Below are 21,369 nucleotides of genomic sequence, written 5' to 3' on the forward strand. Positions count from 1 at the left end.
TATATTTGGGTTATATTTGGTTAAAAGTGGCGAGTGTGTACAAAATTACATCAAATGTAAAGCTACAAAGTACTCACTGATTGAACATGCTACATAATGCTGGGCAAATCCCACGAATGAGAAGTTTTATAGCATACAATGTGTAGTTTTTTTTTTTGTTTTTCGTTTTTATATTGTCAGTCGTATGTTAAAGGTGCAATGGCCGCTTTTTCCCCTTACCAATATTGTGAATAAGATGGAAAATATGTAGATGTGTGTGTGAGACACACACACACACAGACACACACACACACACGCACAATGGTTTAATTGTGAACCCCTGAACTCAGGGGTCCTCAGAAGTCCTGTTTGTGTTTACATGGTTATCCTGTCAGCCATTTCATAAACACGCCCTCGCACCCCTTCACTCCGCACCCTCGTGACCATTCTCATAAATCATTAAGAGATTCATTTTTCATGTTTTTAGTGTTATATAGTGCACTTTATCACTGTTAGAGATCTAATCTTGACAAAAGTTGAGAAATTTTGTCTAGGGCACCTTTAAATGAACATTGTAGAACTTATTACACGAAATCACGGTCTCTATTAAACACTAGATGGAGCTGTTGGCCATTGATTGTGTTTAATGGAATGTTAGTGGAATCAGTGAATATTAAATTGATAATAATATTTAAATCACGCTAATGGGCACAAAGCATCCAAATAGGAATATATAATAAATATAATATCGAGGTAATTAGTGTAGGCTACATAAAGGACTTTTTGTTAGGATACATGGCATCATGGACTCTATCAAATATCAACAGATATTAAATGAAAACCTGACTGTCGCTGGACAATGATCCAAAACATACATCAAAATCAACACAAAAATGGTTTACTGACCACAAAATCAAGTTCCTGCCATGACCATCCCAGTCCCCTGACCTGAACCCCATAGAAAACCTGTGAGGTGAACTGAAGAGGAGAGTCTACCAGCGTGTACCTTGAAATTTGAAGGATCTGGAGAGGTTCTGTATGGAGGAATGGTCTCAGATCCCTCACCATGTATCCTCCAACCTCATCAGGCATTATTGGAGAAGATTCAGAGCTGTTATCTTGGCAAAGGGAGGTAGCACAAAGTATTGATTAAAAGGGTGCCAATAATTGTTGCACACCTATATTTAACAAAGTTTTTTTTTTTTGATAAACCTGTATTTTGTTTGCAATTGTTTGATATCCATGACAGTAGAGTATTTTTGTGATTTTTAAAAAAAGAAAATATCAAAAGTTTAAACAATAAAGACAATTTTTCATAGCCTTCTTTGCTCATATTTACAAAGGGTGCCAATATTAGTGGAGGACATTGTATACATCAGTAATGAAACTCATCTGCCCTATCAGAATGTCATGTTTTATGTCATTTATATATATATTTGTTTTTGGTGCAAGAAAAGGTGTACATGAACAGAAACTGAGGGACTTCTGATGCAGGGTACGCAAATACATGTTAACAATGTGTGCATTTAACATTTCCATTCAGATGTCTGTGTCATGCCTAATAGGCCAGACAAGTTCAAATATTATATGGGAAACTGTAGACACATAGAACGGTGTGTAAATAGTATGTTAATAATTATCTAACAGACATCAACAGCGTGTCAATGCCCTTTCTATGTATACCTCTAACGCAAAAGATATAGAATAACACCAATTACCGTGGCACGTTTTTATAAGTGTTTGGGATGTAATTTCATTGCTAGATATTCTGGACTAACTGGATCTTGTGTATACACCTATTGGTTCACCCAGACAGCAAGGTGAAATGATAACAAAAGTCCAACATAGAAATCATGAACTGGTTGATGAGTCATGTAATGACATTATATTTCTTATATAGTTTAGCAATGTTTCTGAGATGAAAATGCAGTTGCGGTAATATTATTTACATGAGCTTCAAATGAGAGACTGGGGTCAGTAATCCCACCAAGTCTTTCACTGCACCGCTGCTAATGATGTAACTGAAAGGCCATCCAGAGTGAGAACATATACAGAAAGGTTACTTCTAGCTGCCTGTGGTCTTAGTAGAAGTACTTCTTTTTTGTCAGAAGTGACTCAGCCTCCAGTGTCTAATGTCCTCAACAGTATTAAGCTGATGTCCCTCATCTGGCTTTGTTGAAACATACAGCTTTGTCTCAACAGCAAAGCAGTGGAAGCCTATACCATGCTTATGAATATCTGTATTCAGAGGTATCATACAGGAAAATAAGCAGACACCCAAGAACTTATAATATATAAGTATTTACTGATAAATAGATGGAATCAGCAGCACCATCAAAGAGACAATCTCCCAGATGAAAACTCATGGAGAACTTTTGCCAGTAGCCAGCACCTTCTGAGACACAGTGTGTCAGCCAATTGTTCTTAATGAACTTGTTCATCTCAGGCACTTCTTGATGTCAGGAATTTGTTTCTTAATATGTGTTTAATTAGAAAGTTTGACATGTTAAAAGCTCTAGCTCCTCAGCAATATGTATGGAAATGTTTGGAAATATTCCGATTTGACATTATACTTCAAAAATTAATGTTAAAATGTTTTGCTGGTGTGTAACATTAAAAAAAAAAAAGACTTTGCATCTGTAGTCATTAATATGATTTCTGTTTTTTCCTTACTTTATTAAAACTGTTATTGTTCAGTAGCTGGGTGAATTCATTATTATTATGTTGTTGTACTGGATTAATAATGGTTAACCAGAGAGAAAAAAAAATAATTCATAAAATCCCATTTGTATATGTATTTCTAGGCCCTCGATAAATCAAGCCCTAATTGTTCTTCTCTCTTACCTACATATACAATATGCTTTATACAGGTGGGTGTTGAACTTTGGGGGGGGGGGGGGGGGGGGGGTTAACAATAACCTTATTGTTATAATTACCTATAATTGATACACTTGCTTTTTCCGTGCCCATGCTCATAATGCATTATACACCAATTTATAAGTATTAATTAGTCTGTCTTATGGTTCCATTAATGTATCCATAAAAATACAGCCTGCATTTTTATAATGTTATTATATTATAGTTATAATTACTTATCGGTAATGCAGATTTATTTCTAGGTCCAATTAGTGAATTATTTTATATTGTTGTTGATAGTTATGTTGTGCCGGTTTATAAATACTTATTGAGAGTTATAATACAATTACTAACGTTTATAAATGCACCATTGATGGTTTTAAGTAAAGTATAGGATAGGCATAAATTATAGGATAAGCATAGGATGCAGTTTCCATAATGTAAATGTTAAGAAATCATGAAGACATCCTTATTATGCATTATAAATGCCGTTAAAATTGTTTATTTGGAAGTGTATCTAGTATATGGAGTAGAAAGCAGTATAAAACCTTAAAAAAAAAATCCAAGATGACAGACTCAGCACCGTACAGAAAGAAACTGCTTTAACAGAAATTTTTTTGTGTGTTTCCTTGAAAATGTAGTAACAAACAAAAACATAAAGGGATTTTGCAGTTCCTTCAGTGATTGACAGTTACATCATTTCTAAAATCTAGAATTCTACCAAAATTTACCAAAACAGATTGTGTGTTAAAATTTGTGATTGGCTCTAAAACTTAGCCAGGTATTTGAGGGCCTCTGTCAGCCGTTTCTGACGGCTATGCAGGTTGTTCCGTTTGCTGGCGATGTCATGGTCTTCTTTCAGCAGCTCCTCGATGTTATGTCTGTCCTGTATGAGCTGTATCATTTCCCTCTGCAGCTGTGCCGCTGACTCCTGAAGCATCATGTACCTGATCACCATCGGAACCTGGTCCGCCAGGCGCTTAGTCACAATCTAAACACATATTCAATTAACATTTAATTCCACTAGCCCAAACAGAATCAATAAGATAATGCATGTATGTTGTACTGACATTTGCCAATTTCATCTTTTGCACTGGAACTCTAAGCCTAAATTAGGCAACAAGTAATAGAAGTCTGTTCAAATAGAGGTGTTGTTAAGAATTTCATTGTTAAGTCATAGACCAGGGCTAGCCGAAATCGAGTCTTGACAGAGTATTAAGGGGTTTGAGGCCCAATAACAATCAAAGAGCCACACCAAAAACCATTAAGTCTTTTTTGAGGTCAAGCTATTTAGCTTAAACTAGTTAGCTTCATTTGTGCATTAGGCTGTGTTTTTAGAAGAAAGTACTTCTTGTGAAACTTTTTGCATTGGAAAAGTAAAGACAACAGGAACATTATTTTTTAAACTATCGTATGAGACCAAGACCATACTTGGCAAGACCATATAGAAAATGTCTTGAGACAACCCTTATCCTCAACCAAACAATTCTGTGAAATGAAATAGCAGTGGTAGTCCATATTTACACACTTATTGAATGTAACTGTATAATCTGAATTATCATCCCTAGAGATGCAAGATGTTCACTGGTGGTCATAGGATAACTCTGGATATGCTTGATATAATTCAGCTGCTTATTAGGAAAAAATCATTATGTGAGCATAAGTGGCAGACCAGTGTGAAGAATGAGAATTGTTTGGATGCCAGGTGTTTTAATCATGAACCTGATTTATATTGTTTATATGAATTTGTATTTTTTTTTTTGTATTGTTAGTATAGTCAGATCTGTCTAAAGACAGATACATAACCTGCAATATGATGGCTGACCAGTAAAGTTTCCACCAGCTTGTGTGGGATTGAACCATAGGCAGCGGTGAGGTCCAGCCACAGAACAAACAGGTCTCTTTTACCTTCCCTTGCCTCTTGGATCAGCTGGGTGTTCAATACATGCTGACACCTTTGGGACTCCCCACTTATGGACAAAAGTATTCCGTATAGAATTTCCTCCACAGAAACTGTCAGGTGTCAGGCAAGCAAAAAAGCAAAATACTTTGCCCTCAATACTGAGAAAGATTGTCCTGAACTGCTTGATGTTATTTGAGTTCTCCTCTTTTGGGATCCAGACACCTAAACATCTCCACTGCTGGGCCACCTTCCCCCTTCTCTATCCCACATTGCAAGAGCCTGGGGCACCTCTTAAAGGCCATGTTTGGCACTATAGGTGTCATGGAGGTGCTGATAATCTCCTCTTTGGAGCAAGCAAGGTGGCTCCTTCTTTTGCCCAAGTAGCTTCTTGATAAATCTGAAAGTATTTGTAATGAAGGCTGTGCATTTCCTGGCCCTCTCATGCCCCTCCTACAGAAGCTATGTCCTGAAGCTCTGCTAGCGCAGCCCTGTCTTCTAGCCTCACCTCTTTTAACTGCCACCTTAGCAACCTCAGCTCCTGCCTTAGCTGGCTGATCTTTACCCCCTGACAGTCAGGCCCCCCTTGATTTCACCTGTTGTTCCTTTCTGCCAAACCTTTCAGAAGCAATGCTGATGATGGTTGCTCATAGCTCCATAGCTTCTGGTCTACATCAGCCCTGCCTGTGGATTCCTGGACCCCTTCAACATCATCAAATTGTTGCCATTTACTCTCTTTGTAACCAAATGGTCTTCATATTGCCTGTTCTCAGGTGGGGTGTAGGGTGTGTGATGCTGTACACACCACAGTCATAGTTGTTACTCCATTAGTTTGGGTCGTTGTCTATATTTCTGTCCAGTTGTGGAACCCACAACCCACCACCCCCCCCCAAACTACCCCCACACCACCCGGGGATATACCTGAGTGGGACATTCTGTACCTTTGTTTTGGCATCTCCCTTTTAAGGAGTTATCTCTCACTACCTCAATTGCCTTCCCTGTGCATTGTCCAATGCCTCTCCAATTGAATGGTTTGTTATAATATTTCAGCATTTCTTGTCAATATCATAGTCTAATATGACTAAAGGAATGTTCACATTATATGTTCTTAAACTAGAATAAGCTGCCAAAAAACAAAGTAGCTGCTAAGCCTCTAAATTAGGATTTCAAAGTAGCATGAGGTTTAGAATGCAGTATCACTTATGGTTGTCCCCACTGACTATAGTCAAACATGCAAACATTGCAGATGAATGGTAAAGGAAATGAACTGTATCTAATAATCACTTACACTGAAGTAGGACTTCAGATGGCACGTCAGTTCCTCACGAATGCCTTCGCTGTCTGAGTGATCGTACAACCTATGAGAAGGAGAGTGAGCCACACCAAGCTTTTGTCTCTCTTTTCCTTCCTCCTTGCTCTTCAGCATCTTCAGGTTATCGTGATGCGTTTTGTCTTGGGTGTAGATCATCATCTCCATCTTAAACTGGGTCCTCAGTATTGATTCAGTCTCTGACTCCTTCACCTGCTTTATGTTGTCGATTTTGGTCTGGAACCACGAATACCCATCACACCATGACATGCTTAAAAATTATATTTCCTGACAGCTTGATTAATGTCTTAGGCCTTTGCCTCATGTTTATTGTCTATTGTTATTTTGTGCTCATGGTCCAGCAACTGTAGGCAGAGTTTGTCTATAAAGTTTGTGGGTGTAAATATGAGGACCTACTTTTGCCATTTTGAGGATATTGGGGAAACCTGGGAAGTTGGAATGAGCCAGTTGGCTGAACTCCTTCTTAATGAGATCTAAAGACAGATTGGTAGACTTTTTTATGAATACAACTTAATATACATCCTTTATAAACCTTGATATACACACAAAAAGCAAACTGGAATGTGGAAGAGAAATGTAGAATCTGTGGAAATATAATGGTGTAGTAGTAGTAGTAGTAGTAGTAGTAGTAGTAGTAGTAAGACATGGTGTTTTCAACTTATCTTATCGCCTTTAGAGGCACAAAACATTTTGGATAAAAAAAGCTAAAGACAGCTTGTTATTCCATTTCTAAATTCACAACACACTTAATGCAAACAAACAATTCAAAGCCTGAGAAAAGACCCCATACATTAATTAATACCATATACCTGAGATTTCCTTCAGTCTCCTGATGGCAGGTTCCTCCAGTTGCTTGATCTGGCCCTTCACTATCACCTCAAAGGTCTTGTAGTTGAGGAAGCCTGGAAGTTCTCTGCCTCTGTATTTTTCCTCATACGCCTTCAATTCCTTCTCAATCTTTTTGTTAACTAGAAAATTCAGCAAAGTATGCAGGGTAAAAGTACATGACATGACTTTCAGTGTAGTCCATCTTACTACCTTGACGCTCATGTCATACCATCTTGAACAACACTTTTAATGCAGTTTATGAAATGATCACAATATCTGATTTAGCTTTGTTATTCTTCATGAGCTATAACACTGTACAGTACATGTACCATTTCTGAAATCACTCCCTAGCTTCTCAGCTATCTGATTGGGTTTCTTTCATGCGTTTGCTTTGCATGAATTTTCAGGAAGTCTGAAAAATTCCCATTTAAATGTTGAAATAAAGATGCCATACTTAGCCTAAGCTTATCAAAGTGCTCAATAAATTAGTAACCCTTTTATCAGTGCAGTGCAGTGCCCTTGTTATACAGCCACATGGATATATTGTCACACTGCTACTCACATGTCTCTCCTACACTGTCTAGATCGTTCTTCCAGAGATCAAACTGCTTCCGCAGATCTGGGAAGATGTTCATATATGACATGCTCTTCACCTCCTCTCCAGTCGTTAGGTTGAGGACGTCCTGAATAAACGCTGTGATTTTCTAATAAACATATAAAGATCTTTATTCAGATTTTAAACACCCACACTTTATGGAAAAGCCAGAAAATTCCTTTGCAATCAAAATGATTCAACCCCCATTGCAAATCAGGTTTATTGTCAAAATTTCAGCTGTTTGCAATGAACAAATCAAACAAAAATAACTGAAATAGTTCAACACAACGGATGCTTCAAGTGGTCCCCCCAAATTCAACTGAAAATGCAACTTATAATGATTTATCCAGTTTCAAAATTATTCAACCCTTCATGGCGAGAATCTTTAGTACTTAGTGGCGCACCCTTTTGCTGTTATGACCTGCTGCAAATGAGATGCAGAGCTTCTGCAGCGTTCCTGAGGAATCTTAACCCATTCCTCATGAGCAATGGCCTCCAGTTCAGTAATATTCTTGGGTTTGCGTGCTGCAACTACCTTCTTCAAATCCCACCAGAGACTTTCTATGGGGTTCAAGTCAGGTGACTGTGATGGCCCTGGCCTTGGTGGAATTTGAGGTATGCTTAGTGTTGGAAGGTCCAGTGATGCCCCGCGACCCTGAAGAAGGAGTAAGCGGTACAAGATGGATGGATGGATGGTTCAATGATGCCCAAGCTTCAACTTCCTCACAAATTGCATTACATTTTCTCCTAGGATTTCTTGATACGTCAATGAATTCATCTTGCCTTCCACACGCTGCAGGTTTCCAGATGGTGTTTTTTTCATCCATTGATGTAAGCACTTACAATGCATTTATCATTTGGTGTGAAATACAGTGCCACAGATATTTCCCTTTTTGCCTTAATAATAACTTGTGATAATTTACATAATTCTTCACCTTTTTGAAAATTGCAAGCCCGGTTTCTTGGTAGAAAAGAGGGTGAATAATACAATTATTTTCAGTGAACAGTGTTTTGAAATCTCTGGTAATAGAATGATATACAAATATTTGAAAAAAAAAATCTTTTCATTTTGAGCTCATTTAAAAAATAATAATAATAATAATTCAACACTGGGGTCTCTGGGACCCCAAATAACAAGACAGTTAAGGTAATGTCAACAAATCACAAGGGTTAATAGAAAAAATAGCACAATCACTTCTGAACAGTTGGCACTATTGATCCATGTATGGATAAATGAGACCATTTAGCTGTACTCATGTTTGACACACATAAATCGAACGGGGCTTTGACGTCACATGCTGCGTTGTGATGATGTCACATGACAAGTCTTGGCCCAAATCTGTAGAAAATCTGTGGTCATTTTGAAAAATTGCAAGTGCCTATGAATATTGCTGTTACGCCACGGCCAGCAGATGGCACTGCGGCACGGCTTCTGACTGGGCACGTGACTCTTTTGTTTTCGTTCGCTTCCCACTTGGACATTGAATTAAGTTTGATCATGTCTCTGATTTGCCCCAGGTGTCCATGTTTTGGTTTGAGTATGTTTGCTATTTAAACCCCTCATGTGACTATGCACTTCGCGCAGTATTATAGTTGGTGTAGTTGGGATCATTTGTATGGCTTGTACCAAATGGCTGATGTGTTTCCCCGTTTATGTTTGATTACGATAGTGAATGCGTTAGCATGCTAAGCGGTCTGGTTTCATGCCCCGCTCTAGTTTCAAGCCACAATACCAGTCTCCCGTATTCCTGGTGAAGGCCGCGTTTCGTGTTTGTTTGTCTACTGTTAATAAAGACTTTGACCTGCACCTGCATCCGCCTCCAGTCCCGATTCGTAACAATTGCTGAGTTTGCAAAATCACAAAATCCTGGAGGGACTGATTTCAGAAGCTACTGAATTTTTCTGATTTAAAAAAAAAAAACCATTAAAAATTCAGTGAGTTTCTTTAAGCGTGCAGTACATTTAAGAGACAATGTGCCACGTATTCAAATTCAGTACTGGATAAATTCACCAAAAAGGAGAGGTATAGTATTAAAAAAAATTTTGGAGCAGTATTCTCCATTTAGAAGCTATTGTTTTTTGTTTGTTTATTGTTGTAGGGTTTTTTTTTTTGTCTTTTTTTTAAAAACCCCACAAAGCTTTAAAGATGGTGCATGGTGCATAATGTCCAACTTGGTTTGGAGAACTTATAACCATTCAGAAACTCGTGAGTTTTTTCCCAATCTTTTCCAAATAAAAAAAGCACTATCATTCACTAAAACTTCACAAATTGAGGGGTGTAGTATATTTAAGTAATGTTTCATAATATTGGTATAAGTTGGTTTCTAGCACAGTTCATAAAGCAATTGTTTTATTGAATAAAATTTCAGTAAAATTCAGTACATGATTTTGGATCAACTGTTTAGAAGCTGCTGAATTTCAATCTGGCAAAGAAAAGAGTGTACTCCTTTCTACAGTACATTGTTCAGAAATTTTTAGTTTAGAGAAGGGGCAAAATGTTGTACAAATTGAATTTGGAGTAATACGTTCAACTCGTAGGAAACTATTAAATAGTTTTATTTCTAAGAAAAATTCAGTTCATAAACAGTTAAATGTCCAAAATAAAGAATGTAGTAAATTCTACAGAACATCCATAATGTTGCACAACTTTGTTTGAAGCGAGATGTTCAAGCCCACAGAAGCTACTGACTTTCTTTCCTAAGAGAAATTCGTTAAAATTTAACCCTAGTAACCATCCAAAGTAAAGTTTGTACTACATTCTACAGGCTGTGCATAAGATTGTACAAGTTGTTTAGGATCGATAGGTTTAACCGTTCTGAAGTTATTGTTTTTTTTTTATCCCCCAAATAAAAATTTATTAAAACTTCTGGAAGATATGTAACACCCAGGTTACACATATATACACATGGAGTCACATCAGTTAAAATATGATACAACAAATGAAGGAACATATTAAGTTGATATTCGGCCATGTTAAATGATATAACTTTAAAGTTCAGGGGTTTTTTTAAAGTTGTTTTTTTTTGTGTGTGTGTGTGTGTATAACTCACATCAGTCAGGAAGTAGATCCTTTGTTCTGGTTCTGTAGGAGTCCCTGAGCCATAGCGCTCTAGTTCAGCCTGAGTTTCAGATAACTTCACCTGGATTTGCTCCTCCAGTTGTGGCAGGCATCGCTTAATGCATACATAGATAAAATTTACTACGAGCCAAGGTTTTTGTGTACCACAAAATCTGCAGGATTCTGGAAAAAAATATCTTTACCCCAATATGAAAGACGAGCTCAAGTGTGAGTTTCTCAGCCAGGTTGGGAATGGTGGCTTTTCTATTGTCATACAGTGTTCTGTGGGAAAATAAAACACATTCTACACTCATCTTACTCAGTTTTTTTTTTTTTGCATCCATTTTTCCTGCTTTAATGATCATTAGTACAATGATCCTTGTTCTAGCTAATATTGTTAATATTAGTGTATTAAAAATTGACTTTCTACATATTGCACCTTTAAACTACAAAATACATTCCAAAGACAAATTCCAGATAAACGACTTTAAAATAAACATTCAAAAGACATAACTAAGAAAAATAAAATGCGCACCCGAAATGTGGGTGATCTTCAAAGAAGTCCCTTTCCCTCTTGACGGTTTCATTCAGAGAGACACGGTCCTTGATCTCCTGCTGTCCTCGGCACCTGACGATCATGTAGCCTTTATTGAGGTAAACGATCTCGTTATTGATGATGGACACCACTGTCTCCTCCGAGCCTTTATCCACCAGGTCAGGCTTCGTTAGGACGCCTGTTATAATCAACACACACAGAAGCTCATGGAAGATATCTTCTGGAATAAAGTTAGAGAAGAAGAAGAAGCACAACAAACTTTGTCATTCACTATATATTAAAATGATATACTGATGAAAAGGCTCCACAGACCGAACGTTCTCTCGCCGTTTGGATCAACTTCCAGAGCCATCTTCAGCGCTTCAGTAGTGGCGATGTCCACGTTACACGGCACCACCACCAGGTTGATGGTTTCTTGCTTTGTGATGAACTTTTTGATCAGCCTCTTACTCTGAAACCAAGTCAGGCATGTGCTTATATTACAGCTCAATACCATTGGTCTATTTTTGATCTTTTATCAGGGTTTACAATGTCATAAATGTGTCATATTTATTAAGAATACTGCTCTACTAATATGATTCATTAATTGATTCCTAATAAGACATGTCAGTTAGGGAGGCATGGCCTGTCCCAAGCATGTCCATGAAATATTTAAGATTTCACCCAAATTTACTTGTTCTCCAATGTTCTCCGGTTGGTCCTTGACTGCTACACGGGTAATACCAGGCAGATCGATGACCGTGAGGTCAGGAACGTTGGACGATGTCACCTCCAGGCTGATGAGCTTATCACTGATGCCCATGCCGGTCCCAGCTATTTCATTCTGAGCTAAACATAAATAAATAAATAAATAAATAAATAAATAGGAAAAGCGGAGATGCTAACTGTTCTCTGTTAGCTTGTATTCAATTTTAACCACTTGATTCTGTTCACTACCTTTTCTAATCATTTGCTCCACGTCTGCTGGATCTTCAATCTCTTCTTCATAATCCTCATACTCGATCTTTCCATGCCAGAAGTCTGTCTTCCTGCTCTTCTTCATCTTGAGCTCGAGCGGACATCTTGTCACAATACCTGTGTGGTTGTTGGCAGAGGAAACAGTTTGCTTGTTAGTCTTTCATCAACTTTTCCTCTTTAGCTTTTTGTTTATTTTATTTCAAGTCAAGTCAAGTGGGTTTTTATTGTCATTCATCTATATAGCTAAGAACACATAACAGTACAGTACACAAGACTATGTAAAGTGCAAATCAACAACCCAATAGTGTGAGACACTGACGCAGAGCAAAATACACAGTATACACAAGTTGTATGAAATGTATTAGCATGCATATGTAACAATGAATATTATAAACATGCGCAGGAAGAATACTCTCGTTATTTAACCAGCTGCCAATCAGTAAATCAGGAAGGAACATGAGTGACATCTCATCTGAACCCCAAGTTGCTCCCAATAGCAAGCTAGCACCTTGCAGGGCAGCTCTGCTACCATTGGTGTGTGTGTGAATCAGTGATTGAGACACAACCTTAGAACTGCTAAGGTTGAAAAAGTGCTATATAAGTGCAGACCATTTACCATTAGTGCTACCATGCAAGATTTTTTAATGCAGAAGCAGAGTTCACAGAGTAGAGGTGGAAGAGCCAGTGTGGTGGTGTCAAGTTAGTGGTTAGTTAATTGTTCACAGAATAGGTGGGGTTTTTTGAACATATTGACAGATTCTGCGGTCTTGATTGAGGTCGGAAATTCATTCCACCACTGAGGGACAGTCAGTCTCTGTTTACACTAGTGCATGTGAAAACCATCCTCGTCCACACTGGCGTTTCCTCTGTGTTTCAGAAACGATCTCCATCCACACTACACGACCGAAAATGCATGTCACATGACCATTCTTGCACACTGGGCATGCGTATACAAGTGTAAACAGGAAGTTGGTTGCTGGTCACCGGCAGGCACCTCGATGAGCATGATGGCGAGGAAAAGCAAGGACGTCTTTTTTAAACATCAGGTTTCATTCTATTTTCCTTGTCATGTTTTTTCTTTATAAATATTGATAATTGAGGCTAGCATGTGCGCTAGTGTGTACTTGATCAAACTCTATACAAATTCAAACGATTCACTTTATTTGTAACATTAGTACACTGTCACATTGCAGTGAAAACATATTGGGGCTGTGTTGAAGGCGATTTCAATGCCTACTGAGACAATCATCAGGAGATTCCTTATACCGACAACACGAACAAACAACACCAAGTGAGACTCACAGCTCTTTATGAACGAATCACTGAACATTACAGACAAAGCATAGATTGGACTAAGATTCAGAGCTGTAAACAAAATACTTGAAAAAGTGTGGACCAATTTGTCAAAAGAATGGCCAATATCTTTGACGCTAACTCCAGAGTAGTTCTGGAAATGATTCTCCGTATGAACAACAACAAAAGAAGAGACTCATGGACCGTCTGCAGCCAAAAATAAATAAGTAAGTCAAGAAGCACTGTGTCATCTGGAAACATGGTAGACTTACCAATGTTCTAGAATATCCACGACATGGAGAAGACATTATTCGGGACTCCAAAGCAACTTTATAAGTGCAGAACGAAAACCTGGACACGAAGAAGATACAGTAACAAATACAGCAAATGGACAACCAAATGTGGGGCGACACTGACCAGGTCTTTTTTCCAAGGTTCTGGCCCGAGGAGAAGGGGCCAAGGATGAGGTTGGGTAAAAGGCATACATGGGGGAAGAAATGTCTTTCATGTGTGGACAGGAGGGACATTAGGTTGATGAGGGGCAGGTGTAACTGACCAGGATCCAGAGCTTGAAATAAACACGCCATCAGGTCATGTAACCTTTAATTTATTACCTTTTCATACCTATAATCCTGAAGATGAAAGTTTAAAATTCAGAATTTAATTTGTGTCATTTGTTAGCTATGTTAAACGCTCATTCACCACCTACTGTTGAGATTCAAGTGAGGGGCTACTAAAGCTTTCCCAGTGTCTTCTGAGACAGTCATAGATCAATCTGCCAATGGGGGAAGAAATATTGTACAACTGACTAAACAAATGAATACTGTTAGCCTCCGGTTAATCTCATGGGTTGAGATCTAATGTACAAATTAGGAATCCCGAATAAATCTTATAGTGAGGGAATTGAAATTTTTTAGAACAGACCAAAATTCTTTTCAAGGTGTTGCTCTGGGTAATTCTGCACCACATTATTACTATACTTTAGATTTACTCAATTCAGGGCCAAGGTTAATCACTCTCCCCTAAAAAACTAATGTCTAAAGAGAGACTTTCTCCCAGTGCTGTCCTTCAAAATCCTGAATACATGCACTGTACTATGTATTTTAAACCTAATTCTGGTGCCAATCCCATGTACGGGAAAAAGTTTTTTAAGGGAAGTGAAATGGTTTCACATCACCTTTGCAACCTATGTTGGATTAAAGCAGGGTTTTGTGTGGTTTCTGTTGGTTTAAGTAAAAAAGAAAAAAGAAAAAAAAAACACTTTTTCACACCACAAACCCACCACACCTGTCCTTAGGGTGAAGTGTGGGGGATTACTAAAGAATTGTTTTAATTCACCGGATTAGAGGGATTGTGATCAGTGGAGAAGGACGCCTCTACCCTGCATTACAATCTTATTCTCTTGATTTAAAATGGGTTACTGTCACAAAAAAGGCCGTTAATTTAATGGTAAATTCTGAAAGGGTTGTGGAGCCCTTCATCGCCCAAATACCATCAAAGTTTTGGTCACAGGGAAGTGATGATGTGGGACTCATGAAAGGAGCATCTCCACTAGTAGTTGATCCAAAATCTTCTTATCGACCCTGTGAAAGACAATATTCTCTGAAAGCAGAGGCCATTGAAGACTTCATTCAAGACTTAATTAAAAGTGGAGTAATTGTTCCATGTAGTAATTCCCCATGTAACACACCCCTGTTTCCAGTTAAAAAAGCAGCCCCCTCCACTGGGTCTTAGATTTACAAGCTGTAAATAGTGAAATAATACCTCGCACTCCTATTGTCCCAGATCCATATACCATTTTAAATAATATCCCTTTGGGAGCACAAGTTTTAATACCGGTGCTTCACTTTTGAAGGAAAAAGTACACATTTACTCGGTGTCCACAGGGGTATTGCGAGAGTCCAGCATTGTTTTCTATGGCAATGGCTGAAAATGTACAAAGATTTGATTCGAATCGCGGCAGTAAGGTCCTTCTTTATGTACACTTTTTGGCAGAAAATGGCCACAGAGTGAGCCGTAACAACTTCAAATTTGGAAATCTAATGTAAAATACCTAAAAAGGATATGATATTTCAGCTGAAGGGAGAAAACTCATGAACGATAGAGTACAGACTGTCACTACTCTTCCTAAACCATCCACTAAAAGGCAGATGCTTTCCTTTTTAGGAATGGTAAATTATTGTTGAGCCTGGACACCTCATTTTGCTGAAAGAACCACACCATTGCTCTCCATATCACATGGCTGCAATTTGGCTCTAACTGATCAAATAATCTGGACTCCAGAGGCTGAAAAAGCCTTTCTGGACCTAAAAACACAGTTGGCCTCCGCACCCACTCTGGGATTACCTGATATGTCTACACCTTTCATTCAAACTGTTAATATAAATAATGGCCTTATGACTTCTGTCTTTCTGCAAACACACGGTGGTAAATTACACCCAGTGGTGTACTATTCCACCAAGCTAGACCCAGGATTATCCAATGGGCATTATGGGCATGGGCCCAGGACCCCATGCGCACTTGGGGCCCAGGCGGGCCCAATTTTTACATTGCTGAAAACAGAGGGCAATGTCTGGTTGGCCCACACAAGATTAAAAAAGATGCCTGAAAGTAGCTTTTGACGCGTTCGACCTGAGTTCGAATCCACCTTTTTCCGAACTCGCTCTTTTCCCTTTTCCCATCACATATCAGATTGGAAAGGCATTTATTTTCAATAAAAATGAAAATATTTGAAAAGTGGTTTTGAAAAGTAGTGGGCTTTATTGTCCCAGTAAGGTGGCATCCATTTAATAATATTAATAAATATAGTCATGTACATTTTTTACATTTACGTGTACAATACTGAGATGCAAATAGTATCTGCCACTATTTATAAGTACAAGTAGCATCTAACAACTATTTCCCCTTATTGCAAAGAACTGCTACTTTTATATAGTGTAAATAGAATATATCGCTATTTATTGTCACTTAGTGTAAATAGCATATCGCTAAGACAATGCTGCTATTGTCACTGAGTGTAAATAGCCGCTGCCTTCAGATAATGACACCATGTATAACCGATAAAAAGCATGATGATTTTTTAAAATCTGAACAGAATGATATAGTTGGTCAAGCGCAAGTGTGTAAAGCCTGCGCTGCCTTCAAATAACCCAGCGCTGAATCGAGAGGACTGTGGGAGTAGTGGTTGTAGTTCACACTTTCCTTATGCTGCGAAATTGAGCCATGGAGTAACTCATGTCTCAAGAAGAGGGATGGTACAAACGCATTTCTATACTATAGGATTCACCACCTATTGTGCTAAATTTTCACCTGTGCTAAATTTAATCCACAGGGGAACGTAAAACAACCAACCTTAACCTTCCCTAAACCAGAAGGACCATTCGAACACCTAGTAATGCATTTCATTGAATTGACACCATGTCAGGCGTAATAATACTGTCTAGTGATTGTGGACAGCTGGTCAAAATGGGTAGAGGCCTTCCCAATTGGGAAAGCCGATGCCACCACATTGGCTAAAATATTGGTCAATGAAATCATTCCAAGGTGGAGAATCCCTGTAAAAATCTACAGTGACCACATTGGACCACATTTCTGTAACAAAGTCACAGACGTCTTTAGTGAATGGCTAGGAATAGATCTCAGAAAACACTGTGCATTCCATCCTCAATCAGCCGGACCAGTGGAACGCATTAACAGCACTATAAAAGATAAATTGAGAAAGACCATGAATTACACTGGACTAAACTGGGTTCAATGTTTGCTTTTAGTTTTAACGTCTATTAAAGCCATCAAAGGCTCACTAGGACTCTCTCGGTATGAATTGCTCCATGGCAGACCCTTTCTGTTAAATACTGTGTTACAGGTACCCAAGGAGGGAGAAAATATCCATGATGACTTGATAGAATATATAGCAGCATTTTGTTAAACAACTTAAAGCTATTAGAAACTCTCTTCCCCAACAGGAGGACCCTCTCGCTTACAAGACTAAGGTGAACCCCTGGAGATTGGGTACTCGTCAAGACGTTCCGCAGAACGTGGAAAGATTGTAGGTGGGACAGGCCATTTCAGGTGCTGCTGACAACCTTTTTTGGTGGTGCAGATCACAGAAAGAACAACCTGGATACACAACACACATTGCAAATTGTTCACACCACAAACTGATGAACAGATCACTTAATGTCCTGCCAAGACCTGTAGTAGGGGGACTCAAATGGAAAAGGGCATTAGCTCTGATTCCCTGCATCAGAGGGCTCATCGTCCGTAGTTTGGATCGTTCTCTCACACGTCAATTGATTTCTTATTATTACCTAATTCCAGAAACAGGTGAAGATGATTATGTTGCTCTCGCACCCATTACTGAAACTTATAATCTTCCCATGCAAGATCTTACTAACGCTGGAATGCGACGAACGTTTAATGATGATAGTGTTGAAATATCATAGGATATAATTCACTATTTTTAAAAAATCTTTTGCTTATGAAGCCATACCAAAACCAACATTTGGGAGCGGTTTGGGAAAACAATTCAATTTATATTTATATTTGCTTTTCAGATTTTTGCTGAGTAGACAGACAATTTATGTTTTGAGGACCGGCTTTCTTTCATATTAGGATGACTCAAAAGAGGAAGTGTGCCCTTAGTCACTTCCAACTCTCATTGAGGAGACTTGGGTCCAAAAGCTGTTGTCATTAAAAGTATTTAATCCTGACAAGGTTATTTGACTCTTTTCTACACAAAATTACCCTAGACGAGATAATTCACCTAAAAATGATCCAACAACAGGATGAGGTTTTAGTGTTGGTGTGCAGTGGCTTTTTTTCCCTCCAAACATAGCATTTTTGCCAAAATCTTTTGTCTCATCTATCAACAGAACATTTTCCCTGTAGCACCTTGGAATAACCACATTGTTTTTGGCAAACTTGAGATGTGCCGCAATGTTTTTTTTTAAAGACAGTATCGCTTTCCTTGGTGGTGTTCTTCCATTAACACCATTCTTGTTGTGTTTTTCAGATAGTGGACATATGAACAAAGACTTTCACAGTTTGTAGAGTTTTCTGCAGGTCTTTTGCTGTTACCCATGGGTTCTTTTTCACCTCTTTCAGGATTGCCCATGCTCTTCCCGTCACCTTTGCAAGTGGCCCAGGTCTTAAGAAATGAGCAAAGAAAGGTCTTTCAAAAAAAGATGAAAAGGTTAAACTATAAAGACAATTTTTCACAGCCTTCTTTGCTCATATTTACCAATATTAGTGGAAGGCACTGTACATATGATACACATTAATATGGCATGCTCTCTTGCTGTTTATGTGTGTTATGCTCTCATGAGTTTATGTGAGTTCTTTCTAGCTTTCTACCTAGACAACACATATCACAGGAATGTGTCGTTCTCTCCTAGTTTCTCTTTCTTGTAAAAACATGCTACCGATCTACCAATGGCCCGCCATTTTAGCTTGAATGATGTGCACATTGTTGCTGAGGCACCTGACTGTCTGAGAAATAAACTCTAAAGTCTTCTTGAATCAACTGAGAGGCAGCAACTCTCCGGAGCGCTCGAAACAGGACATACCTGCGGCAGTGTGATGGCACCTTTTACCCTCATCAAATTCATATTTTATATTTTGTACATTGTACAAAGAGAGAGAAAAAGAGAGAGAAAATCTGAGGTAAATTATTGAATTCATAAGGTATATTTAAATTATTTCACAGCTGTAATATGTACTAAATATTTATAAGTGTAAAAATGCCCCCCCCCCCCAAAAAAAAGAATAAAATAAATAAAATTTAGTACATCACAGTTTAAGTTTTTAGGGTGTATGTAGTGATAACTTGACCCATGGTGTCTCACCACTCCCGCGGGGCAGAGCGACTCCGGACAGCGCCTCCAGCACCGAGCTCTTCCCCGAGCTCTGGTCTCCGATCACGGCGATGGCTGGAAGCGCGAGGTCCTTCTCCACACCCAGCGCGCGCAGAGAGTCGATCAGGTCGATGCACGGGCGCACCTTCTCCTCATACTGCTCACTCAGGCTCGCGCTCATCTCTGACCGCTGAGAAACTCGGCAAATAAGTATTAATAACTATTAACAATTAGATCTTATTATTCTCGTTTAGAGTCTGAGCTACAGTATATCGCAGACTTGTTTCCGCTGTGTTTCTTCTGAAACCGGAACTTGCACACCTGGATGCTCTATTTATCATCCAAATCCAACGAATCGGTTCTTTCCAAATGATTCATCTAACAGAGTCAATCCCGGAAGTCGCTTACAAACAAACATATTAAAGCCTTTTTTTTAGTCAAAGGCTAAAAACAAAATATTGTTAGCTTATATAGATCATAGGTGTTTTCCACTGTAGCAAATCATACACAATAAAACTCGACTCACGTGTATAGCTTTGCTTTAAAGAATCGATTCAGTGTAAAGAATGCAGTCTTTTTGATAAAAGCCCGAAAACGAAAGTAGGCATAGGTTTTTTTTGGGGTTTTTTTTTTATCTTTTATTAGGTATCGTTTCATGGTAAGCTTCCACAGTAAGGCTCAGGTGTCTGGTTAACCTGGTTTGACCAAAATGACGTTTTTTTTTTTTTTTTTTTTTTTTTTTTTTTGCACACTCACAGATTATATTTGGGTTATATTTGGTTAAAAGTGGCGAGTGTGTACAAAATTACATCAAATGTAAAGCTACAAAGTACTCACTGATTGAACATGCTACATAATGCTGGGCAAATCCCACGAATGAGAAGTTTTATAGCATACAATGTGTAGTTTTTTTTTTGTTTTTCGTTTTTATATTGTCAGTCGTATGTTAAAGGTGCAATGGCCGCTTTTTCCCCTTACCAATATTGTGAATAAGATGGAAAATATGTAGATGTGTGTGTGAGACACACACACACACAGACACACACACACACACGCACAATGGTTTAAGCGGTGAACTCAGGGGTCCTCAGAAGTCCTGTTTGTGTTTACATGGTTATCCTGTCAGCCATTTCATAAACACGCCCTCGCACCCCTTCACTCCGCACCCTCGTGACCATTCTCATAAATCATTAAGAGATTCATTTTTCATGTTTTTAGTGTTATATAGTGCACTTTATCACTGTTAGAGATCTAATCTTGACAAAAGTTGAGAAATTTTGTCTAGGGCACCTTTAAATGAACATTGTAGAACTTATTACACGAAATCACGGTCTCTATTAAACACTAGATGGAGCTGTTGGCCATTGATTGTGTTTAATGGAATGTTAGTGGAATCAGTGAATATTAAATTGATAATAATATTTAAATCATGCTAATGGGCACAAAGCATCCAAATAAGAATATATAATAAATATAATATCGAGGTAATTAGTGTAGGCTACATAAAGGACTTTTTGTTAGGATACATGGCATCATGGACTCTATCAAATATCAACAGATATTAAATGAAAACCTGACTGTCGCTGCCAGAAAGCTTCATATGGGCCGTGGTTGGATCTTCCAGCAGGACAATGATCCAAAACATACATCAAAATCAACACAAAAATGGTTTACTGACCACAAAATCGAGTTCCTGCCATGACCATCCCAGTCCCCTGACCTGAACCCCATAGAAAACCTGTGAGGTGAACTGAAGAGGAGAGTCTACCAGCGTGTACCTTGAAATTTGAAGGATCTGGAGAGGTTCTGTATGGAGGAATGGTCTCAGATCCCTCACCATGTATCCTCCAACCTCATCAGGCATTATAGGAGAAGATTCAGAGCTGTTATCTTGGCAAAGGGAGGTAGCACAAAGTATTGATTAAAAGGGTGCCAATAATTGTTGCACACCTATATTTAACAAAGTTTTTTTGATAAACCTGTATTTTGTTTGCAATTGTTTGATATCCATGACAGTAGAGTATTTTTGTGATTTTTAAAAAAGAAAATATCAAAAGTTTAAACAATAAAGACAATTTTTCATAGCCTTCTTTGCTCATATTTACAAAGGGTGCCAATATTAGTGGAGGACATTGTATACATCAGTAAGGAAACTCATCTGCCCT

At 38.4% G+C, this 21,369-nt stretch overlaps 1 protein-coding gene across 1 annotated transcript; it reads right to left on the bottom strand.

Annotated features, from left to right (window-relative positions):
• Nucleotides 1-3,284: 3,284 nt before the first annotated feature.
• On the bottom strand, nt 3,285-19,648 carry LOC128601778 (interferon-induced GTP-binding protein Mx2). Its single transcript, XM_053615151.1, has 12 exons — nt 19,196-19,648; nt 12,039-12,176; nt 11,776-11,930; nt 11,415-11,553; nt 11,082-11,280; nt 10,750-10,828; nt 10,539-10,661; nt 7,456-7,597; nt 6,875-7,033; nt 6,462-6,538; nt 6,024-6,281; nt 3,285-3,826 (listed from the first exon to the last, which is right to left on the bottom strand). Exons 1-12 carry the CDS (start codon nt 19,383-19,385, stop codon nt 3,602-3,604), a joined length of 1,884 nt encoding a protein of 627 aa, XP_053471126.1. The 5' UTR covers nt 19,386-19,648; the 3' UTR covers nt 3,285-3,601.
• Nucleotides 19,649-21,369: the final 1,721 nt, after the last annotated feature.

This window comes from Ictalurus furcatus, chromosome 26 (assembly GCF_023375685.1).
Source record: "Ictalurus furcatus strain D&B chromosome 26, Billie_1.0, whole genome shotgun sequence".
NCBI lineage: Eukaryota > Metazoa > Chordata > Actinopteri > Siluriformes > Ictaluridae > Ictalurus > Ictalurus furcatus.

Excerpts from the sequence above, each read along its gene's own strand:
- LOC128601778 (XM_053615151.1), bottom strand. The coding sequence starts at position 19,385 with ATGAGCGCGAGCCTGAGTGAGCAGTATGAGGAGAAGGTGCGCCCGTGC. Across the intron at positions 7,598-10,538 it reads GGATCTACTTCCTGACTGAT|AAAATCACAGCGTTTATTCA; the intron begins GTGAGTTATACA and ends TATGTTTATTAG. Across the intron at positions 6,539-6,874 it reads GAGACTGAAGGAAATCTCAG|ATCTCATTAAGAAGGAGTTC; the intron begins GTATATGGTATT and ends ATCTGTCTTTAG.